General features: G+C 35.7%; 1 protein-coding gene across 1 annotated transcript in view; it reads right to left on the reverse strand.

Moving 5' to 3' along the window:
- Positions 1–3,136: 3,136 nt before the first annotated feature.
- LOC106091859 (protein peste) overlaps positions 3,137–17,315 on the reverse strand; it is a 58,298-nt gene continuing 44,119 nt past the window's right edge. Inside the window, exons 3-7 of the mRNA XM_013258546.2 lie at positions 11,463–11,771; positions 7,184–7,393; positions 6,809–7,112; positions 4,050–4,329; positions 3,137–3,984 (exon numbers count right to left, since the gene is read on the reverse strand). Of these exons, the coding sequence (XP_013114000.2) occupies positions 3,555–3,984; positions 4,050–4,329; positions 6,809–7,112; positions 7,184–7,393; positions 11,463–11,771 (1,533 nt within the window). The 3' untranslated portion in view covers positions 3,137–3,554. The remainder of the gene's footprint in view (positions 3,985–4,049; positions 4,330–6,808; positions 7,113–7,183; positions 7,394–11,462; positions 11,772–17,315) is intronic.

A 17,315-nucleotide genomic window follows, 5' to 3' on the forward strand; every position in this document is an offset into this window, starting at 1 on the left:
TAAAGTCCAGATAAAAAAGATTAGCAAAACTTGATTTCCCTGGCAGTTCTTTAGCCGCTGAAATTTTTAATTGTTTCGCGAGCGGAATTTGACAGCATTTTCAGCCAACGTTTCGCCGACGTTTTTTTCGTATGGAGTTTGACAGCATTCCGCTGGAAATACTCAATATATATTAATTTACAGGTAGTGGCAGCTACCCAACAACAAAATATTGAGTGCACTATCTGTCAAAGTCAGTGATTAGTGCAACTCTGATTTTGTGTATGTAACTAGTTCGCACCATTTTTCATTGTTTGTGTGTTATGGTTCTTAACTATAATACATGCACCCAGCCAAAACTCTTTGACAGCTGTTTGCGTTACACTACCTGGTAATTATGTCATGGAAATACTGAACAGAATACTCAGCTTAACCAATTAAAAGTATTTCTCACACACTTATATATTCAATTCACTTTATTAGGTTTTTCTTTGATATAATAATAACATAACAAGCTTATTGACTTATTGAAATGACAAGTTGTTTCATGTATGTATATATGCATAGTATTTGTATGTGTATATTGAGAAAGGTATAAATAAAAATGAATAAATACAACTTTATGATAGGTACTAATTTTATTCTTTATGTACCTACATACATATGATAGATATGCTGTATAACTGAAAGCTTTTCGAATTCACTTTATAACTGAATTCTTCTAGTTTATATACAAGTTATATAAATATTAAAAAATATTTAATCTATAAAAATAAAAAAGGCTTTGTCAAATGCTCAATCAAATAGTGAACATTGGTAATTTAAGGGCATGGTTATGAAAGAAGTTAAGGTTAATTTTTAGATAATTATTCTCTCTTAAATTGCATGATATCGATAACTAGGCTGTACAACATTGAATGGACAAATTCCGCTGTAAAGTTTGTTATGATAAGTTACGTAGTAAATTTCGATAAAGGTAATTATCGATATCATGCACTTACAATCGATAACATGTACTTGGACCTGTATGATCCCAAAATAAAACAGGTCAAACTACATAGTGCAAATCACGATTACTCGTTTCTTATTAACTGTTATTGCATGTTATCGATAATTTACCAGTATAACTTTGTACTGATATTTTATTGAGAACATCTGGCTTGCACTGGGTAGGACTAAAATGAAACACAGCATGATTGAAACATGAAAGCAATCGGTTTTTTGCTTTGCACTTAAAAATTTAAATGGCAGTTACCGCATGTTATCGAAATTTATCGGGGAAAATTTAAGCAACTAGCGTGAAAAATTAATCGATTTTGCCAATACTAAGAAACTCACACATCGTTTTTGTGGTTTTCTTGTGAACACTATCTAGCTATCGATATGATGTGGTAATAGCCGATAATAAAAAAAATCTACACCTATAGATATTTAGAATAGAGTTTAAAATAAATAATATAGGAAAAAATCTATCAATATCTGGCAAGGTGCTTATTTTATAAATGCAATGACCCCACACCGATATCACGTGCTAAAGAAGATGTAATCGGCTATTATCGCATGACATCGATAACTATCTAGTGCAATATTTCACTGGGATTCTATTAGAAATCTTTCTAATGGCATTTTCGTTTTAAAGTTTGTATCTTATATATGGCAATCTGAAGTAAAGTAGAACTATTACTAAATTTATATCATAGAACTTATTCAACGATATATATTGTCTTTGAAATAAGGTAATTAAATGTAAAAGCATTTATTCTTGATCTTAACATGTCTTGTTTATGTAACTTTAATTTCCCAAATGAAAATCTAAACAATTTACACCGTTTCCAATTACAATTAAGCATCACAAATCGAACAACTGAAATGATAATTTGAAAACATAAAGATAATATAAAATAAGTGAAAAAATACAAAATTACTGCGGCAGAACCAATGAAATTTTGGCATTCGAAAAGTTAACCAACACATTAAAACCAGCTGAATTTACAAAGGTTAGATGTTGATATCGATTAAAAAAATATTAGTGTTCCGATAAAAATCATTTATCGATAAAAAAATATGTATCTGATAATCAATACTTTTCGATTAATTTTATTTATGTTTTATTATTTATTCAATAAATATAGTTTAGCGATCAACATAAATATTGTTTATCTCATAAATATCGTTTCTCCTACAAATATCGTTTCTCCCACAAATATCGTTTATCCCATTATCATCGTTTATCCAATAACCATCGTTTATCGATAAATAAAAAAAACTTTGATTATCAGAATTTACCGATAAACATAAGTTATTCATTAATATAAATTATGTAAAACCATATATTATCGATAAACAATAGTTATCGATATCAATAATTTACGAAACTTTATTCATCAATCCGATAACCATAGATTTTACCCCAACCATAGTTTATTCACATATACGATAGCCTTCGTTTATACGACAAACATCGTTTATCGTATAATCATCGTGTACCCAATAAACAAAGTCTTACGATAAAATCTTTTATTTGTAAAATTTTGTTTATCCAATAAACCTAGTTTATGCGATAAAACTAGTTTATCCGATAAACCCATTTTATCCGACAAACCTAGTTTATCCGATAAACATAGTTTATCCGATAAACATATTTTATCCGATAAACATAGTTTATCCGATAAACATAGTTTATCCGATAAACCTAGTTTATCCGATAAACCTAGTTTATCCGATAAACCTAGTTTATCCGATAAACCTAGTTTATCCGATAAACCTAGTTTATCAGATAAACCTAGTTTATCCGTTAAACTTAGTTTACCCGTAAACCTAGTTTATCCGATAAACTTAGTTTATCCGATACACCTACTTTATCCGATAAACCTAGTTTATCCGAATAATTTTATTTATCCGATAAACACAGTTTATCCGATAAACACGGATTATCCGATAAACACAGTTTATCCGATAAACACAGTTTATTCGATAAACACAGTTTATCCGATAAACACAATTTATCCGATACACACAGTTTGTTCAATAAACACAGTTTATCCAATAAACACAGTTTATCCAATAAATGTCATTTATCCGATAAATAGAGGTTGTCCGATACGATAAACACAATTTAAGAGTTTATCCATTGTTTATCTGATACATAAAACACAAGTTTCAATCCATTATCCCGTCCACTAAATTTAAAAGTTCCATCTTCTGGTGTCATCAATACTTTATCTTAATTTTAGTTGTTTTTTTTCTTAATTTTAAATGGAAATGGTGTAGATGTGACCTTATGAATATAAAAATTTACATATACTGATTGATGTACCAAAATGTTTGTGATACAAAAACATCTCGTACATATTCCTATAACCAAGGAAATGGTTTAAGTCCAAACTAAAAAGAGCTCTCTTCCTCGAAGGACTTATTTCAAATTTAATGGTGATTTGATTTTTTACAATATTTACAATATATAAAGGTAATAACAGAAAAGCTTTAAAAGCTTTGTCCATAAGGATACAAGGATGATAGAATTAGATGGAAAGAATACAATACAAAAAATAAAGAATACAACTTGAGTGTAAGACCTAAGAGTTTGGAGATATCATATCGCTGGAGGTATTCTGGGACCCTGAGTTATAAATTAAACCCTCGGTTAGGGAACAACTTTGGGCACGTAGTAAATTAATACCGTTTCTTTGTTCTAGCAGGGAAAGAGTTTCCCTATTGCTATACTGTGGCTTGGCTATATTAACCGTGACAGTGTTCTTTTGTGTGGATAGTGACCTTAAAAGGACATTCTTCCCTTTGGGATCATGGCACAGTTGAGTAATGAACTTGGTGGGATACCAACATAACATAATGAAGCCCAATGCAAATAGGATACCAGTGACTATTTGTCCCATCAGTGTGATAAAGGGGACTAAAGCAATATCAGCTGCTATTTCGGGTGGCACACGTACCCGCTCTTCGGCCCACATGATTGGTATAAAGGTGCGCGGTATTCTCTGATAGGGGCTGCAAAAAGAAAATAATTTTAATTAAAAGTTATTGCAAAAACAAAAATGAATGAGAAATCTAACCTTATACCGGGAACAGGCTCCATTAAATAATTTGCCTGAAATCCTCCACCCACATCCATGGGTACCCCTGATGTCGGCTCTAAGGTCATAAAGAACTCATGCTTCTCTTTCTCGGGTTTTAAACCCTCTATGGCTTGCAGATATATGGGATCTGCCAGATAAAAGTGTGGATATGACATATATATGGAAGAGTTATATTTACAGGGTGCTATGCTAAAGACTCCCGAGGCTTCACATTTTCCATTTACGCAGAGGCATTTATTTTCAAGATAAAGAGTGCCTGGAAATACCAAATATAAAGAGACATTTTGTTTATTATAATTACATAAAATTGAAGTTTCGATTCTTAGAATGGATTTAGATGTTTTTAAGAACTGATTTCTTTGTGCCACGGAATCTATTGGCTTTTTAAGTTGCAAGGGGTCGTCTTTGCTTTATAAGATCAGGCAACCTTTTTCGGAATATTAGTAAACTTTTCACCCACAAACCATAAATTTCAAAAATGTTTTCTTCTCTTAGTCACTTCTTCTCTTGGGTACTAAATAGTACCCTGGATCTAAATAGTTGTTGTTGTTGTAGCCACATTTCCATGTGGAGGTGGCGTATCCTCGTTAAGCTCCTGTCCAAAGATCCGATCGCCGTGGGAACAGGCTGCCCATTGGTTATTTAAAGGCGCCAATAACTCGTCTTGTCATATCGAGCATCATAGGCACTCAGCATTTGTGCAAGAGCCGGTACCGCCCGACCTATCACTAAGACTCTGCGCTTAATACCGCTGAATGTCCGCGACTGTCATTGCAGCTACTCCGTATGGAGCATTTCACTATCCGCAACTTGTGGACGCGCCCGGTAGCTCGTAGCTAAGCTTCTCGTGACAGCAGTGAAGACCACACAGATCGGAACTCAATGCTCATAGCTATTGCTGGTACTAAATAGTACCCAGGTACTAAACAGTACCCTGATACTAAATAGTACCCTGTTACTAAATAGTATCCTGGTACTAAATAGTACCTTGGCACTAAATGGTACCCTGGTACTAAATAGTACCCTGGCATTAAATAGTACCCTGGTATTAAGTAGTACCCTGGTACTTTAAATAGTACCTTGGTACTTTAAATAGTACCCGAGTATGAAATTGTACCCGGGTACTAAATTATACCCTGGTACTAAATAGTACCCTGTAACTAAATAATACCCTGGCACTATATAGTAGTACTCTGGAACTAAATAGTACACGGGTAATAAATAGAAAAGGGCCCTGGTACTAAGCAGTACATGCAAACCTTTGCGCTATGGTGGTCACATTCGTATTTTTAGCGGCAGGTGCCTAAAATTTACCTAAACTCTGTGGGTCTGTGGTATTTTTCAGTGAACTGGAATCACAGAATAGGGGGTATATTGCACATTTATTATCAGATTTCGCTGAATTTTGGCACAGCGGGTTCCACTAGGGACCCCAATATTCGACCTGAATATCGGGCCATATTTAGGCCCATAACAGCCGCATTTATAATCCGATTTCGCTTAAATTTGGAACAGTAAGCTGCAGGCCACCGTAGCGCAGAGGTTTGCATGTCCGCCTATGACGCTGAACGCCAGGGTTCGAATCATGGCAGGTACCTCAGAAAAATTTTCAGCGGTGGTTATCCCCTCCTAATGCTGGCGACATTTGTGAGGTACTTTGCCAAAGAGGTGTCGCTGTGCGGCACGCCGTTCGGACTCGGCTATAAAAAAGAGGTCCCCTATCATTGAGCTTAAAATTGAATCGGACAGCACTCATTGATTTGTGAGAAGTTTGCCCCAGTTTCTTAATGGAATGTTCATGGGCAAATTTGCAAGCTGTATGAAGACTGCCGATTTAGATATAGCGGTCCCAAAGATCGATCTTCCGCTTTAGGGCCTAAAGACCATAAAAGGCGCAGTTATAATCCTATTTCGCTGAAATTTGAAACAGTGATCTGCTTTAAGCTTCCTGATGTCCGATCCAAATATGGTTCAGATTGGCCGATTGGCGTTTATTATCCGTTTTGGGTATAATTTGAAACAGTGAGCTGCTTTAAGATTCCTGACATTTGACCCAAATATGGTTCAGATTAGACCATATTTAGATATATCTGCCATAGAGATTAAGGGTCTTATGCCATTCATGCCGCATTTATTACCCGATTTCATTGAAATTTGGAATATAAATCTTATCGGCACCTGAACCATATATGATTAATATAGGCCTATATTGGCATATTAATATGGATATAGTAGAGTTCTACAAAAATAGGATAATAAATATATCCAAGCAAGGAAGTAAGCAGGAGGTCAGTAATGCTTTCGGTTTCATAACAGGACTACGAGCTCACTTATGCAAAATCGGTGTGGCAAATGATACCATGTGGAGGGCATGCGGGAAAGATGATGAAACGTTGGAGCACTTCCTATGTCATTGCCAGACTTTCGAGGCTAACAAACACCGGCACTTAGGTAGGGACACAATACCAGACATAAACCAACTAGGAAGCGTGGTATGGAAAACAATTAGGGATTTTGTACGCAGAACGGAATTCCTGACTTAACATTTTTTTCGAGGTTACTTTTTAGTATTTAGAGCGTATGTCCATAGTGGCCACTAGATGTATGTTCATAGTGGGATGGGGCGGATTAATATCCGCACCCTCTTTTCAACCTTACCTAATATATTCACCGTGGTGTGTATTAAAAGTTCGACACGGCGAATTTATTGCTTTTTTTTATTACCTAACACTTACCATTATCAATAGATCTCTCGGTGCCACTAAATTTAAATGCTGTAACATCATGAATTTTCACCATCTCGGTGTAATCTAATGGCACAGCACGACATATATTCGGCACATAGAGCCACACCGAATCCTGCGGTGTTAGATTGGGTGGAAAGAATTCACCCATTGAACCCTTAACCCGGCCGCATTCCCCCTCAAAGGCACCATTATGGGTTTTATAATTCCAGGCGTGTATTTGACCCATTTTGGAAATATTATCAGCACCGGTAAACATATTGAAATGCCCCTCATAGGTAGAGCTGCCATTGCGCTACAATGGAATGAAAGAAAGAAATTAAAATTTTTAACCATCTATGTTATTTAATGTAAGGAAAAACTTACTGTATACATCCAACCCACACGATCATAGGGAACCTCATGTTTTTTCACAAATTTCGCAAAAAACTTTCCTATGGAGACCAATGAGTCTTCGTAGCCATCAAATAACCATTCTCTGGCGGATTTTGTTATAGTCACCGACCGTCTGCCTAAAGCCAGCGATAATAAACCTTTTTCAAATCCACTGCCATTTTTGGTTAACAAAGCCGCTGACTGTAAAAGGAAGATGGAAATAAAACAATTAGAAATGTTCCATTGGTTTTTCATACATAATAAAAATTAAGCATTTCTAGAAATTTTCGGTTTAATCTAGTTAAAGATTATTACTTACTTACTAAAATAATTGTCTTTGAATTTAATAAAAATTTCTTAAAATTAGAGATTTTTTCCAGGGCAAAGAATTTTGCTAAAAATTTCTGGCAAATAACCAGGCCTATTTTATTTCAGTGTTCTATTGAAATAACAGTAGGTTTGTTTAGAGAATTCATCCTTTCGCTGCGAACTTCCATCGTTAACTAAATCTCAGTTTTCTTCACATATTTGAAAAGTCTTCTTTTCACTTAGATTCATTACATTTAAGGACGCTCCTATTCTTCTAACTCAACTACCAAATCTTCAACGACATTTTAAATCTTAGAGAATACTTTTTTATTCAACCAGGAAGATAATACTTTTTTTTGTACACTGACGTCACCCTTCGTCATTTTGCCTTCGACCTATTTCTAGGCGCTGTAACCAAAAATGGTAACCCAAATTTTGTAATTTTTTTTTAATTCAGTTCATTTTATTTAATTAGTACTAGCTGACCCCGGCCCGCTTCGATGTGCTTTCGTTATTATGACAACGCCATATGTTTTACATACTAAAGATATCTACCTAGGACAATTTGGGTACCTAGTCCTAAATACTACATCCTTTTTTTGTACCCCATATAGCCATGTATGGCAAATATTCCCATTTAGGAAGGGTTTTCGAGATCCATATTATCAAGATCGCCCAAGAACTCATTTAAGTGGGTTTTCGTGTCGATGCGGCCCCCTAGGTTCTTCGACCAAATGTTTTATATATAATTCGTTCTCTACTCTCGAATACCTTTCATTTGAGTCCCATATTGTCCCCATTGATACACTTTAACTTTTGGATGGTACTTTTTGGGCAAAGGGGAGGGTCAGCCCCCTTCTATTATCAGGAATTATATATAACCTTTTGCTCCTTTAAGACCATATTCGTAATCTACTCCCTTATGCCTTTCATCTGAGTCCCATATTGTCATTAATGTCCAATATGCCTATTTGAGGGAGTTTTGAGTCGGGATGGCCCCCTAGATACCGGAACCAATGTTTATTATCAGATAAGTTTTCTACTACCGAATACCTTTCATTTAAATCCCATATTGTCTCGATCGGTCCACTCTTATTTTTGGGTCATGCTTTTGGGGAAGGGGAAGAGTCCGCCCCATTACGATATCAAAAAATTTTGTAGCCTATAGCTTCTACCAGGCCACATTCTTAATCTACTCCCTCATACCTTTCATTTGGGTCCCATATTGTCCCCATTGATACACTTTTATTTTTGGGTGATGCTCTTTGGTTAATGGGGAGGGTCAGACCCCCTTCTTATATCAAAAACTTATATATAATCGAATGCTCTTTTCAGACCATATTCGCAATTTACTCCCTAATACCTTTTATTTGAGTCCCATATTGTCCCCATTGATACACTTTTATTTTTGGGTGGTGCTTTTTGGGTAATGGGGAGGGTCGGCTGACCCTCCTATTCTGATATCAACAACTTATATATAACCTATTGCTTCTCCAAGACCATATTCGTAATCTACTCCCTAATACCTTTCATTTAAGTCCCATATTCTCATTATCACCCAATATGCCTCTTTGAAGAAGTTTTGAGACGGGGCGGCCCCCTAGATACCGGATCCAATGTTTATTATCAGATAAGTATTCTACTACCGAATACCTTTCGTTTGAGTCCCATATTTTCTCGATCGATCCACTCTTATTTTTGGGTGGTGCTTTTGGGGTAAGGGGAAGGGTCCGCGCCCTTACGATATCAACAAATTCTATAGCCTATTGCTCCTTTTAGACCTCCCTTATATCTTTCCTGTAGGTCCCATATTGTCATGATCGTCCAAAATACTCATTTCAGTGAGTTTTCGGGTCGGTGCCCTCCCTAGATACTGGGACCAAAATTTTGGATCGAGGCGTTCCCCTAGATACCTGGTCGAAAATAAATTCGCGTGTTGTCGTTTTTACAAAGGATGATTGTTCAGGGTTAAATATTAAGACGAATAGTTAAGGGTCCATTATATTACAATCCAGGGAAAACCCAGTAAGGAAAGCCAAAAATCGAGCGCCTACACCAACTTTTAAGTACAAAGTGGGAGCTATATCTAATTTTGTACCAATTGTGGTGGACTTCGCAGGATGTTTTCAAGTGGGTTAGTAATATCGTAATATAGAGAGTCAATAAAAAAACATTTCGGCCAAATCTCGAGAGAATCGGTTAAATTGAGCAATTTTTTGCAATATTTCTCAAAATCGGACGAACATATATAGGGGAGCTATATCTAAATCTGAACCGATTTCGACCAAACTGGGTATTGTAGTAGTCGTCGAGGAAAGCGTTGTGCAAAATTTTGGGAAGTGGCTCTAGAAGTGAAATCGGGCGATATACATATATGTCTACTATATCTAAAACTGAACCGATTTTTATGAATTTCGCCAGTTAGGTCGGGGGTCATAAGAAAATCCTTCCCGCAATATTTCAAGAGAATCGGTCAACAAATTGAGCACTTTTTTGCAACATTTTTCAAAATCGGACTAATATAAATATGGGAGCTATATCTAAATCTGAACCGATTTCAACCAAACTCTACGGATATTGTAGTAGTTTTCGAGGAAGCGTTGCACAAAATTTTAAGAAGATGGGTCAATAAATGCGCTTATAGTGGTTCTATTGGGTTGCCCAAAAAGTAATTGCGGATTTTTCATATAGTCGGCGTTGACAAATTTTTTCACAGCTTGTGACTCTGTAATGGCATTCTTTCTTCTGTCAGTTATCAGCTGTTACTTTTAGCTTGCTTTAGAAAAAAAGTGTTAAAAAGGTATATTTGATTAAAGTTTATTCTAAGTTTTATTAAAAATGCATTTACTTTCTTTTAAAAAATCCGCAATTACTTTTTGGGCAACCCATAGAAGTGAAAATCGGGCGAAATACATATGGCAGCTGTATGTAAATATGAACCGATTTCTATGAAGTTCACCAGTAATATCGAGAATCATAAGAAAATCCTTCCTGCCAAATTTCAAGAGAATCGGTTACCAAATTGAGCACTTTATTGCAATATTTCTCAAAATCGGATGCACATATATATGGGGGCTATATCTAAATCTGAACCGATCCGATCTAAACCATCTAAATCCAAACTCTATGGATATTGTAGTAGTCTTTGAGGAAAGCTTTGTGCAAAATTTTGGGAGAATGGGTCAATAAATGCGCTTGCAGTGGCTCTAGATATGAAAATCGGACGACGTATATATATTAGAGCTGTATCTAAATCTAATCAAATTCATTAGTAATATTAAAACTCTAAAGAAAATCCTTCCTGCCAAAATTCGAGAGAATCGATTTACAAATCACCATTTATTTGCACTATTACTGCAAATCGGACGAATATATATATGTGAGCTATATTCAAATCTGAACCGATTTTTTCCTATTTCAATAGGCTTTGTCTCTACGTCAAAAAAATGTATGTGCTTAATTTGAAGACGATCGGATGAAAATGGCGACCTATATTTTGTACACAAATTAACATGGACAGACGGACAGACAGGAGGACATTGTTAAATCGAATCAGAAAGTGATTCTGAATCGATCGGTATACATATCAATGGATCTATCTCTCTTTCTTCTGGGTGTTACAAACAAATGCTCTAAGTTATAATAACCTGTATCACAATGGTGGTGTAGCGTATAAGAATATTTAAAATCCGTAAAAAAGTATGATAGACCAAAGAAACTTTTTCTTCAGAGTAAAAAAACTTTACATGTTTCTTCTACACCAACTTACTAGCCTTCAACCTTCATAAAAGATGTATGTTTACAGTAATGTAATGTAAAAAAATACTAAAATTCATTAAAAAAAATCTTTTACCAAAGAAAATTTTCCTTAAAAATTGTGCATAGTTAAATTTAGTTCTTCATCACCGATTAAAATCTTAAAACCTAGTACAGAATTGTTTTCAGTGTGGTTATAACTTACATGCGCTACTGTATCCACTGTGGTTATAATATCATTCAAAGTTCCATTGCTTCCCCGTTCATCAAAATGAAATGTGGCCTTCTTGCGAAATGATACCGAATGATTACTCGCATGCCAGACTATATTCACCTTATCGGGAGTTTCACGAAATCTATAGGGGCCCAATTGTTCAAAACGTGGTTTACGTGGCGATCCTATAAAATAATCTTGAGGATTTGTCCAATTAAATAGATAGACATCAAAGTCTAAGGGAATTGGGGAAACCTTCCAGCCAGCAAACGCTGGTGAAGTGGCACTTAAGGCCATTTCCTGCAAAGAGACGCAAGAAAAACAAAGAACATATTAAAATAATTATCATACGCAAGAAAAAGCAGATAGCACAAAAGCTGATTAGGGAGACTAATAAAATGATTAGACAAGCAATAAAAACCCTATACATAAAAAATCCCCATAGAAGCATTTATTATGATTCATTTTTGCTGAATAGTAGTTGTTGGAATCTAGGATAGTATTATCTTGTGATCACTACTTAGTGGTATGGGATTAGTAATTTTTGCAAAAAAAAAACACTTGAGGTATTGTTCATCCTTTTTCAATCATACTTTCTACGGTTTAACTAAAAAATTTCATAATTTTTTGTAGATGACTAAATCAAAAAATGAATAATACATCAGGGCTTTGAATGTGCGTAGATAAGCCCGAAAAGCTCAGCATGCAGAACTTTTTTAACCGAGGACGTTATTAAAGGGCTCTTGCCGACCAACGCAAAACCCACAGCAAGTTTTAATGTGACCAATAACCTCCCGCAGGTGTTACAAGTTATAGCTCAATAGCGATACACATTCGTTACATAAAAACGATAACAGTAATGAGAGATACTTGTTTTTGCAATCATACATTCAGTCCTGTGTGCCACACAGTGGTCCAAAATTAAAATCATTTGGCCACAAGTTCATATCTTTAATTCTGGTGGTCATTTTTTAGTTTTGTAAAACCAATTGCAGTAATAAACTTCAAAAAGAATTGATCTTCGGATTTTACTCATTGGTCAACTAGTAGGTAGTACACTCAGAGAAATTAGTTCGCTGATATCAGCTAAAACTGTCTGCTGTTATTAAATTAAGAATATTCAACTTTTCAAACAACAATTAAATCATTTGTTTAAGTTCATCCCGTATGGAAGAACTTAAAATAAAAATAAAATCACCTAACACCAATTTTTTGATAAATTTTATTATGGCTTTTGGCAGACGAACATGTTGTCAATAAAGATGATTAACAAGTGATCAGCTGACAATTGCGATGTTTTTTTTTCGGCATATTCAAGTTGCCATCCCTGTTTTATGTTTGGATCAGTTGTCAGCAAGTTCACTGCTTCTACACAGATGGCGCTGTAAATGTTGTTGTTGTTGCTGCTGTTGAAGTTGCTTCAACTACAGCAAAAACTGAGGTAGATAAAATGACGATAAACGTTTAATACAAATTCAAATTTTGCCCATGAACATTCCAGTAAAGAACAGGAGCAAACTTCTCACATATCAATGAATGCAGTCCGATTCAGGTTTAAGCTAAATGATGGGGGGGCTTCTTTTTAAAGCCGAGTCCGAACGGCGTGCCGCAGTGTGACACCTCTTTGTAGAGAAGTTTTACATGGCAGCAGCACTAGGAGGGAGAAACTACCGCTGAAAAAAATTTTTTGATGGCCTCGCCAAGATTTGAACCCAGGCGTTCAGTGTCATAGGCGGTGATGCTAACCTCTGCGCTACGGTGGCCTCCATGGATGACTTGTTGGAATATTTCCGGCGTTACTACAAAAGGAGGCCGACTATCTGGCTCCTCATTTGGCCACTATTTTCATAGCGTGCTTGGCACTTGCATATACTCCGAAAGCCTAGCAGGAGGCAAAGGTGGTGTTACACCCAAGACTGGCAAGGCAAGTTATGTGATACCAAAGTCTTACAGGCCTATAATCTTTACGTCCTTTCTGTTTAAAACCATGGAACGAATTGTGGATAAAGAAAAGGACATCCAGCGAACTGCTTAAATACATATAGCATGCCTAGTGGCTCAAGAAGAAGATCCAAGATCGTTTTATATGGTAGCTATATAAAAACATGGACCGGTATGGCCCATTTGCAATCCCAACCGACCTACACTAAATTTCGAAATTTCAAGCGGCTAGCTTTACTCCTTCGAAGGTTAGCGTGCTTTCGACAGACAGACGGATGGACATGGCTAGATCGACATAAAATGTCATGACGATCAAGAATATATATACTTTATGGGGACTCAGACGAATATTTCGAGTAGGTACAAACAGAATGACGAAATTGGTATACTATGGTAGAGGGTATAAAAAAATACATATGAGTACCAACATGGACCCAAATTGAAGGAAAATATGCCCCAATATTATTTACCCCCCAATTTAATTGGAAAAATTCAGATTTAATTGAGGAAAACCCAAATTGGCCCCAATAAATGCCCCTAAGAGACGAAAGTATTTTTTAAAGGGGCATATTTTCATTTTCTATTTCGAATGTAATTTCCTGGGGCCAAACTTCATACCGCTGCATAAATTTACCGCTGCGCAATGCGATTTTGAAAAAACAGTTTCAATTTCTAGACTTTTTCAAAAAAACATTAGATTCTTAACAAACAATAACATCAATTGTAAAATCCCGCTTAAAACAGCCCAAAAATGAGGCAATTTAAGATCAACAAGTAAAAAGCCGGCTGGGCCGAACTTTGGATACCCACCACCTCGGGTATATATTTAAACCATCGCTCGTCATAATCCGTTGAAAAATTCATAATTTATGCTCCCATAGCAGCTATATTGAAATATGGTCCGATTTGGACCAATTTCGACACGCATATTGAGTGGTCTAATAAGTACAAGTTATTGTTCAATTTTGTAAAACAAAATATTGGTCAAAATATTTGGTAGCTATGTCCAAATATAAACCGATCTGAACCATATACGACACGGATGTCGAAAAGCCTAACATAAGTCACTATGTAAAATTTCAGCGAAATCGGATTATAAATGTGCCTTTTATGGGGCCAAGACTTAAAATCGAGAGATTGGTCTATATGGCAGGTACATACAAATCTAAACTGATCTGGGCCAAATTGAAGAGAGCTGTTGAAGGGTCTAACACAACTCATTGTCCCAAATTTCGGCGAAATCGGATAATAAATGTGGCTTTTATGGGCCTAAGACCCTAAATCGAGAGATCGGTCTATATGGCAGCTATATCCAAATGTGGACCGATCTAGGCCAAATCGCAGAAAGTTATCGAGGAGCCGGACGCAACTCACTGTCCCAAATTTCGGCGAAATCGGAGAATAATTGCGCCTTCTATGGGTCCAAAACCTTAAATCGAGAGATCGGTCTATATGGCAGCTATATCCAATCAGGACCGATCTGGAACAAATTGAAGAAGGGGCCAGACTTTAAATCGAGAGGTCGGTCTATATGGCAGCTACATACAAATCTGAACTGATCTGGGCCAAATTGAAGAGGGCTGTCGAAGAGCCTAACGCAACTTACTGTCCCAAATTTCGGCGAAATCGGACAATAAATGTGGCTTTTATGGGCCTAAGACCCTAAATCGGCGGATCGGTCTATATGGGGCCTATATCCAAATCTGAACCGATTAGTACCATATTACAGAAAGATGTCAAGGGACCTAACACAACTCACTGTCCCAAATTTTGGCGACATCGGACAATAAATGAGCCTTTTATGGGCCTAAGACCCCAAATCGAGAGATCGGTCTATATGGCAGCTATATGCAAATCTAGACCGATCTGGGCCAAATTGAAGAAGGATGTCGAAGGGCCTAACACAACTCACTGTCCCACATTTCAGCAAAATCGGATAATAAATGTGGCTTTTATGGGCCTGAGACCCTAAATCGGCGGATCGATTTATATGGGGGCTATATCAAGACATAGTCCATCTTCGAACTTAACCTGCTTATTGAAAAAAAAAAAAAAAAGAATCTGTGCAAAGTTACAGCTCAATATCTCTATTTTGAAAGACTGTAGCGTGATTTCAACCGACAGGCGGACGGACATGGCTAGATCGTCTTAGATTAGGGTCGGAAATGGATATTTCGATGTGTTCAAAGTACGTTTGAACGTGAAGTCATGTGCACCCATGTGCAGACATGCGTTCACGTATGCACATGACCCACTGTGCATAACGGTACATTGAAGTAAGTTCTTAATCGCTGATTCCGCCTTGACTTCATATTTGTTTACCTGGAATTGTTGCTTGTAGCTTGGAAAGTTGACCGTTTTCGCGGGGTCCAAGTGACAAGCAACAACCAAAAAAAGATCAGTCTCGCTTTTAAATCTCAAACCCGCGCATCGTATTCTCTCCCCCTCAAAGTGAACCCAAGTGAAGTGAAAAGCAAAAAAGTGATCTTACATATATACATATAAACAATCGTTGAAGAAAAGAACATTACAAACAGTGAAACAAAAATTAACAAACTCAATTTTCAGACGTGAAGAAGACACTAAGATACAACATAAACCCACAAGAAGACCCAAAATCAACACAACACATGGTTAAACCATCAAAGTGCGGGACACCAAAAATAAACACAAGTGCGGGCCACTCTACACACCATCAACAAATTCCTATATCCTTAGACCCAAAATCAAAATGTGAAATAACCTACTTACCCTCTAAAATTAAATTTTCCTACTTAAAGCTAAAGTTAAAATTTCCTATCCAAAACTAAAAGTAAAATTCGCTACTTAAACTAAGAATAAATTGTGCTACTTCATCCTAAAAGAAATTAACTACTTAATGCTACATGTACAATTGTCTATCTAAATTTACCTACAACAAAAGACTGAATTCGATTTACTACTTATAAATAATGAAATGAGCAACAAACACAATAAACCATTACAACAGCATTGAATTTTAAACCTAATTCTCCCTCTGATTTTTTATTTCGAAAGGCAAAACCCTTAGTTTGACCCCAAACATTTGGTCCTTCGAGCCGGATAAGTGGTTTTTTTAAATAATTAAAAAACCAAAAATCAAAAAAAAATTTTTCTGTTTTGTGCCCAAAAATAATTCATTTTCATTTCAAAAGACCCAGTGACCGAAACACAAAAAAATTCGCAACAACAAAAGTGCAGTGACCCAACAATTAAAAGCAAATGAAATAGAGAAAAGTGTGAAAAAAGGGTTGGTTACACACAACCGTACATACATACACGTATGGACGGACGGCCAACACAAAAATATCAAAACACATAAAAGATCAGTTTTGGCAATTTATTAAAAACAAAATAATACACAAATCACAAATTAAAAAATATATAGCGGCTCTCAGTGTTCTTCGTTTGGTTGTGGCATTTATTTTATTGAAAATTTGATAAAATATTCCAACCAAATGAAGATCAAAACGAAATAACAAAAGAAAATAATAACCAAATTGCAAAGTGACAATTAAAGTACATAAAGACTCAAATAAAACAAAAACTAATTAAATTAACAGGGTGACCCGTGTAAAAATAAAAATAATTAATTAAATTTTAATGTGCAAAAAATTGACCCCAAAATCATTAGAAGTTGTGGTAAATCAAAAAAGAAGTGTGCAAAAGACCCAAAAAACGTAAAGTGACCCGCACAGTGGAACAGAAGTGGAAAAAAGTGGAATTTCAAAAAAAAATTATAAAAATCAAAAAATTTTTTAAATTGTTTAAAGAAGTTTCTTTGTGTTAAATTGAAAAAAAAGAGCTAAAAAATTGAAAAATTTAACAATTTATCGTCCAACCCAAAATTTATGTTAATTTTTTCTACATATTTTGAAAAATTTT

The sequence above is a fragment of the Stomoxys calcitrans genome, chromosome 3 (assembly GCF_963082655.1).
Source record: "Stomoxys calcitrans chromosome 3, idStoCalc2.1, whole genome shotgun sequence".
Classification (NCBI taxonomy): Eukaryota; Metazoa; Arthropoda; class Insecta; order Diptera; family Muscidae; genus Stomoxys; species Stomoxys calcitrans.